Genomic DNA, 8,236 nt, shown 5'->3' on the forward strand with positions numbered 1-8,236 from the left:
TGGCATGCGGACAGAACTACATAATTGTTTATTTTTTTCACCCTCCACATTTTGGTGAATATTTGAGATACCCTTATATTTTCAAGGTGATGACTTACCACCCTTGAACTTGGTCTTCTATGATATACAAATGAAAATTTACTTGAATGTCTTTATCTTACTCGAAACTCATCTGAGTCCATCTAATTGGATTTGAAGGTGATTCGATCCGGTCAGTCACTTGTTAATTATTACTATTATTAATATTTAGGAAAATTACTAAAAGGATCCTTGCAGAAGGGTTTCTTTCTAAATATCCCCTAAGTTTTGCACAATAGCTTGATAGGACATTTAATAAACTTTTTATTTTTTAATGGTCCCTCATTACTGGCGAACTCACCACTATTTTAGTTACTGTTGATTCCCACTTTTTATTTATCATCAAACTCAACAATTTTTTATTTAGTATCGAGTTCACAATTTTTATTATCAAACTCACCACTATTTATTGTCGAGTGCACCATTTTTTATTTATTGTCGAACTTAAAACTAGTAAAACCCACCCATTTTCAATTTTTGAGTTTTTTTGAGTAAAATATATGGAAAGATCGACTAAAAACTTGAGATAACAATTTGTTTAAATGATTTCAACCTAAAAGAGTCATTCTTGATCAATTTTCATTCAAAAACTAAAAAAAGAAGTGAAAAACCCCTAATTTTTTACATAAATCTTCAAAATGTTCGAAAACCCTCTTGAAAATGACATCTTTTTTCCTTTTTAAATCCTTTTTGACAGAATTGAGTCTCCAGAACTCGATTGAGATGTCAAAAAAATCTAATTTTTTAGATGAAAATGATGAATTTAACCAGTTAGGACATTCAATCGTGAGAAATGTGGGACATGAGGTTGAGGGACTGTTAAGAAAGAGAAAATTTTACTAAAATAGACTATTAAAAAATCACCCAAAACTTATGGACTATTAAAAAAAAAATCCCTCCACCAAGGTCCTTTCAATAATTTTTCCTTTATATTTTGATATCAACAAAGTATATCCCCACAACTTTGGGATGAACTAGTCCAACCGCATTCACCACCCCATGGAAGTTTCCAAGCATGCAACAAAGTAAGCAAGAGACTACCCATTTTAGAACACACTATTAGAGAAAGTAAAACCATTGATAGTTTTATTGTTGAGACAACTCCCTAGGGGCATCAACTTGTCACATTGGTGGAATCAATTTAGAAACTCAACTAATTTATTTGACAATTTATTATTTTTTAAAACATTTATTAATTCGATATACTTTTATGTGACTCGTTTCATTCGACTCTTGAGTTCAACTTCACTCGATGGCTTGCAGTCAAGTTTTAAATGCTTAAGCTTAAAATTTTAGCAAAAGAAATACTTGATTTTTATTTTTAAAATCGATCATCTTCAACTTTTAGGGTAAATATTTGTTGCCTTCATTTTCAATGTTAAGAATCAATCTATTAGAGGAGTAGAAAATGATAGAATTTAGAATAGAAAAATCAAAGACTTTTTTACCAAGGTGAAGCTGAAAACGATGAAAATAATGATAAGGTTGAATAGATTAAAAGATGTTTACAATACACACCATCAAAATCTTGGATTGCTGATGAAAATAAGATCAAGCCTTGTCAGTTGTTTCTTTTCTTGGATTGAGATAATTATGAAAGTCAAGTCTAATCTTTATATAACCCCAATGGTCAGGAGTGGATTTACAGTGGGGACAATGGGAGCACTTGCCCCTACAAAAGATTTAGAAGTCTATAGATTAATGACCTATTACAACATACGGATAAAAAATAATCCGTAACTATTGCCCCCACAAAAAAAAAAAAAAAAAAAAAACTTAAATGGCCCCACAAAATATTTTTTTCACTTTAAGTTGTCCCACAAATTTTTTACTATCCCCCACCCTCAAAAAAAAAAAAAAATCCTGACTTTTCCCTTGCCAATAGTCAAATGGCTTTTGTCTATGTGTTTTCACGTCGAAAATTCTTTGTAGATCAAGAGATGTCAAAGGGGTTTCTTACTTCCCAAACAGATCCTCCTACATCTATATATAAACGATAGTTCATCAAAAAGAATTGTTAATTCATCGCCAAAGATGGCTTAGAAGTATTTCCTAAGACGAGTGAAGATCACGCTTGGAAGCTTGCCTTGGCATGAGACTTACGCGAAGAAGCGCTTGACAGGATAAACCTATGGCTAAGACTTTGCCTTTTGGCCAAAACGTATACCTTCCATGAATTTTTCCATTTTGAAACAATATACTCGGAGTATTAGAAATAAACTCAAGTAGAAAGTAATAATGTTTATAAAGAATGATTTGAATCATAAATCAATTTTGTACCATAGTATTATTCAAAGAAAATCATTAAAAATTAGTACTTAGATATATTTTGTAATAAATAAAAATAATAATTTACTACAAAAACTTTCTATTATTATTCAGAAATAAATTTTATTCTTGATGAAATAAAAATCAATATATATTATACTATTAATGTGAGGGTATTAAAACTTGAAATTCAATTATATGATAATTGAATTTCAAATTCGGAAACCATTGTAGTTAGCATAATTTTTTTAAAAAATATTAATCATTAATAAATCCAACAATATTAATTTAAAAAAAAAATTGCAAGCATGTGAGGATCACGTCTTACGCCTCACATAGGTCAGATTTCAAAGTCGAGCAACATTGGTCCAATAAATGAGCATTATTCTTAAGATGTATACAGCTCACCATTAATTCTGTCAATTTAAATGAAGCCAATTGATCAAATGATTGGCCCAAGAAAATTTGGGGTGAGAAGTGCAGAATCTGGCACCAACCCATCACCGCCGATATCATGCAATTTCTATGAAAATCGATATTTATTCCCTTCGGAAATTTAACGAGTTACAGAGTTATACCATTATACAAGAGACCCAATCCACCTAGAGAAAGCAAGAGGAACAAAACATGATTAATGAACAAACTTGATTGAAAGCTCACCATTCTGCTCGCAGAGTACAGGGAAATTCGTAAGATGATGATGATGATTCATCCCTCCAACAGAACTGTATTTTACATTGTTCATCTAGCCGTTGAGTATTAGAAGGCTTCAGAAAGTGGGTCGCTGTCAAGATCTGATTACCCAACACCTCTGGTATTGGTGCCGCGGCAGAAGGCTCCATCAACTCATTCCGCTTTTGATATTTCCTATATTCTGACACAACTTTTTGGAATTTGTCGAGAGCTTCACGCATCCAATTATATCGGCAGAGTCTGGATGCATCTTCTACATTTAGCTACAGAAAAAAAGGAAAACAAACCATCTCTTGAGAGTAAAGCTTAGATAGATGTTTCTCATTCCAACATTTGAAAAACAATTATGATATAACTTCATAGTTTCTGTTTATTTCCTTATTTTTATTATTATTATTATTTTTTTTTTTTTTGGGGGGGGAGGTGGGGGGGGGGGGGTGGGGGGAGGGGTACATACCCATCTCCTTCTGTAGTTATCCTTCTCAGGCCAGGCATCGAGTTCCTCAGTAACCTCCAACGCAAACATATAACCTCTGCAAGATCCTTCCAGACTGCAGCTATTCTGCTTCTGCCTGCTCTTGCTTCTAAACTCCCAAACCCCCAGGCACTTTTCCTATACAAAAGAGCCGCTCAGATGATTCAAGACTCAAATAGCGAGAAACGTTAATTCGAGGCAGAATTTCATTAGATTATTCATAACCGTTGAACATAACTTCAAATAATTTTTTTGAAATGAAGGGACTATAATACAAATAGTGAATGGTTGACCTTCGGCTCCCAAATGGCCATAAGAGACGATGCTTTCTCCCGTCATATTTCAATAAAGTGTGGCATTTAGAAGAGAATGTAAAGCAATAGATGAACAAATTGGTGGAACAATTCAGTATCTCTAGTGTTGTACAAGTGCAACAGATACTGAGAATACAAAATTCTCATTGCTTGCAACTGGCCAATCATAATTCTAGGTTAGAAAGAGGATCATTCTCAAATTGAATACTTCATATTCTTTCCACAAAAAATCTCATGTCACTTATTAATTAGAGTCGGCCATAATCCTTAAGAGAAAATTAAATTGGGCATTAATTGAGTTCGGACAAGATACAACTAAATCTTTCTTAATCAGGACACAAACTCGTAATTTCTCAATTCAGGTAAAATAAGATACACAAAACATCTGGCTCATCATTCTTCTTTTCACAATATTAATACAGAAAGGAACCAATTGACAGTGAAACAGAAGTTGAGGTACTCTTTTGCGATGCTAAGAAAACCAGTAAAACTTGAATGAGATCAGGGGCTGAGAGGGCTAATACATCTGGGTTTCAAGACCCCACCTTCACATTTAAACCTACATGATAAAAAAAAATTTTAAAAATAAATAAATCTTTTCCATGTTTCCGCGTCCAGTCACAAGCATGAGTTGGGTTGTGGTTTTGGTCTTCTTTTCACCATATCCAGCTAAGGTTTAAAGTTTAGATTGTTTTTGTTTGCGAAGATCGTTTGGTATTTTAATTAAGTTATGTTCATTTGTGACATCAAGTGAAATTATGGGGCTGACCATATAATCGAGATAAGAGTTATGATGATCATGATATGTGGTCAACCCAGAGGCTGACCTGGTCAAACCAGATGTGGCCAGCCAGCTAGATTGATGAGATGTCAGTTAAGAACATGGTTTAAATCAGAATGAAGAAAAATGAGAAGGTGAGCTATGACATCAAGCTATGAGATGAACATACATCGAGTATTCCTTTTACTCCCGCTTCCTCCAAGGCTTCACGACATGCGGCTTGGCCAACAGTCTCATCATTTTCCCATCCACCCTGACAACCGAATCACAAAAATAATATCACATTCAATACTCACCAACAAAGTAACAAGAAGATCTGAATATTACTGAATAAAATTATTAGAAAGGAAGCGGAATGAAACTTACCTTTGGGAAGACAAGATCTTTACGATCCGGGGAAGAAATCATGAGGACTTCTAGCCTATTCTTCAATTCAATAGTCTGATCGTCAACATCTTTTATGATCCTGTAAGGAATACACCTGTGTATTGAATGAATAAATGGGTAAGGTACAGTTCACTTGTATGCAAGCAAAAAGTTCTAAGGAACATGATTGAATGGAGTGCTTATGCATAGAAGCAACTCCATTATCATTGTATAATAGAACAATACTATAAAGACATATCTTTGGGTGTGTGTACTGTGGTAGATGTTACAACTTCCTTGGAATTCAAAAACCCAGGAATTTCAACTCTTCGTTCATTGAATAGGAGTGGCCATACAGGTAGAGCTTCCTTAGGAAACCCAGCATACCATATTGTCATAGATATGGTATTCTAAAATAAAAATAAGATTGTTTTTCAAAGAAATGCAAATAAGGAAAAAATAATTCCCCAAATCGCCTCATTAATAGGTTCCATGACCTCATCAATTGTATTAAGAGAAAAATTCAACAAAGAGAATAAAAATATTTATTTTAAATTACAAATACTCCACAGCTTTTACTGATTTCCACGAGAACTCAATCTGAATCGAGCAGAGAGAGACTTCTCCAACATATGAAGGACCCTTCTCCATCCGTCAACATCTTTGAAAATGAAATCCACTCGATTATACAAGTCCAGAAGCCCCAAACAATCTGACTTTTAAGAGACGAATTTCACCAGATTTCGTTTAAAATCACACGACCCATTTCCTTAGGAAGACTAGCAAATACCATCTGAGGAAAATATATGAAAAATCTTAGAATCCAATTACAAGGGTGAAATTCTCTGATTTCATGTCTCTCATACGAATTCCTCTAATGTGCTGAGCTCATAATCCTTTGCGGCAGAAAGGGGATGGAAACACAGATCCACTACGACTGGAATTGGCAACAACCACAAGTTGGAACGGTTGTGATGGCAAACTACAGTGCCATGGCAAAGAAGAAGAGAAAAATAGTGAGGAGTCCGACCTCAGATCCCCATGAAGAGTAGGAATTGAGATTTTTAATTCTAAATAAAGTTGAAATTTCAACTCCCATGGCCGTTTAAAACACCCAGGAGTTATGATTTTGGACCACACAAATGTGTGAAAAAACACAACTACTAGAGAACTGTGTATTTCCAGCCTCAGTTTCCCTTCAACCAAATGCATCCTTAGAAGAAAAACAGCCATGTTTCTCACCATAACAATCAACTTCACAATCCTAAGATATATAATCACATTAAGCATGTAAAGTAGCTGAAATCTACCCAAAAGTTTCACAAATTCTATACCAAGTTTAAGCATAGGCACCACATGAAATTTATTTTTCACGCATTAGAGATGAAATCTAAAGCAGAAAAGGAAACAACTTTCGAATTACAAATGAAGAAAATACCCAATACACACACACACACAGAACATACCCAGCCACAAGACGAAATCCATCCTCGTAAAGTTGCAGCTCTCGCCCCGTTCGAGCTAGCAAAGAAGACATGATAATCTGCACAAAAAACCTTTCGAAAAACAAACAAAATGAAAAATCAGGAATCCAGAACGTTATGAAAAACTCCACCAATCTTCAAAAATAAAATCCAAACCCAGGGCATCAAACAAAGAGAAGAAGAGGAAGAACGAATCACCAAAAACTTTCAAAAATTAAGAAAAATACGAGAAATCTTACGAAACCCAAACCTAGGGCATCAAAAAAAGAGAGTATAAGAGGCTCAAGAACAAGAAAGCCTGAATTACCTTAGTTTAAATACACAAAAGCAGCAGCTCTCATAACCAAGAAGCCTACAAGGCTCTAAAACAGCATTCAATGCGATAAATGGGTGAAACCCTAAACCTAAATGCTCGGGAAAGTCTTTGTAAGAAAAAGTTCAGAGAATCAGAGGAGATAAACGACAGGGCATTAATATCGATATTTTCTGCAAGACCGACTACTTCGAGCGGATCGATTCTCATACTCTCTTTAACAATATCACGAGCACCGAATTTTAAATGCAAGTCAACAACGGCAACCGAAATTCGAAGATAATTTAAAATGGATGAACCAGAGACATTTCCTTACTCTGTGAGAGAGAGAGAGAGAGAGAGAGAGAATCAACGAAGGTCGATAAATAAGTAAAATTAAAAGATTTTAAACATTTGGTTGGCAATTGGCATCGAATTTTTTTATGAGTCGAGATCCCATACGGTGTCCCGTTGCTATGGATAGGAAAGTTGTCTACGTGGCATAATATGATTAGAAAGAAACACATTGGGCTGCGTAAACGGCTTGATTAGTACTCCAAGGTATTTTAAAAGCCAATTAAATCGTTCCATGTAGACACCTATCCTATTTTATAAGAATGAGACATGGCATCTATTTTATTTTGTGATTGATGTAATAGAGTCCAAGTAGCCTTATTAAGTTAGGAAGGATTTTACATAGAAAACATGATCTAATGCTTTAGGGTGGGTTTTAGAGGAAAAAATTCTATGAAAAATCTATATAAAAAAATGATTAATTTTCACCGTTGAATTTTGATTTTAAATTTGGTAGTTAGATGGAAGTTTGGCAACCATCCATTTTTAAATCTAGGATCAAGCTTTAAAAAAAAAATTCCTGAAAATTTTCTTTTGAATCTGAGTTTTTCAAAGAAACTTAGAGGGCTTTGGTGTGGATTGCTTATGTGGTAATCCATTTGAGCAAAAAGACGCTTAGCAAGGCTTAAAATATTATTAAGTTAGTAAGGTAAATATTTCTTGATCTAATAATAGCAGCTTGAAATGAAAATGGGTAATGTGGTGTGGTCGAGCATTGTTAGCAATTCAGAATACGACAAAAATTCAATTAGTGAAAAATCTTAGTTCTATTCGATTTTGAATTATAGAAATTCGATCTGAAATTTAGTCAAAAATTCGATAAATGAAAAATATGCGGTATATGCTTCATACGTGTATTATCCGTCTCATTTCAAAAGTTTGATAACATGATAGTGATGTTAATAGTGATGGTGATGATGAAATTGGTTGTGTTAAAGGTGATGGTGATGTTGATGATACATTGGTGGCATAATAATGATGGTGCTGATAATGAGAACAGTGAGGTTATTGTTCCATTAGTTTATAAAAGAAGACCAAAGTCAAGGGACAAATCATCGTTTCAAAAATTAAGGTGTAATCTTGAATAAACGTAGAGGGACATGTTATTATTTTTTTAGAGATAAAAGGGAC

General features: G+C 34.1%; 1 protein-coding gene across 1 annotated transcript; it reads right to left on the reverse strand.

Annotated features, from left to right (window-relative positions):
• Positions 1-2,866: 2,866 nt before the first annotated feature.
• On the reverse strand, positions 2,867-7,120 carry NUDX13 (nudix hydrolase homolog 13). Its single transcript, XM_086441740.1, has 6 exons — positions 6,767-7,120; positions 6,442-6,531; positions 4,976-5,090; positions 4,779-4,862; positions 3,497-3,652; positions 2,867-3,302 (listed from the first exon to the last, which is right to left on the reverse strand). Exons 2-6 carry the CDS (start codon positions 6,510-6,512, stop codon positions 3,003-3,005), a joined length of 726 nt encoding a protein of 241 aa, XP_086297866.1. The 5' UTR covers positions 6,513-6,531; positions 6,767-7,120; the 3' UTR covers positions 2,867-3,002.
• Positions 7,121-8,236: the final 1,116 nt, after the last annotated feature.

Source organism: Akebia trifoliata, chromosome 5 (genome assembly GCF_017979445.1).
Source record: "Akebia trifoliata isolate Shusen 1 chromosome 5, ASM1797944v1, whole genome shotgun sequence".
Taxonomy (NCBI): Eukaryota; Viridiplantae; Streptophyta; class Magnoliopsida; order Ranunculales; family Lardizabalaceae; genus Akebia; species Akebia trifoliata.

Bases quoted from the DNA above. Each gene is read 5' to 3' on its own strand.
- NUDX13 (XM_086441740.1), bottom strand. From the start codon at position 6,512: ATGTCTTCTTTGCTAGCTCGAACGGGGCGAGAGCTGCAACTTTACGAG. The intron at 3,653-4,778 runs GTATGTTCATCT...TCTTTTGTATAG, and splicing joins GAGTAAAAGGAATACTCGAT to GAAAAGTGCCTGGGGGTTTG. The intron at 3,303-3,496 runs GTATGTACCCCT...TTTTTTCTGTAG, and splicing joins ATAACTACAGAAGGAGATGG to CTAAATGTAGAAGATGCATC.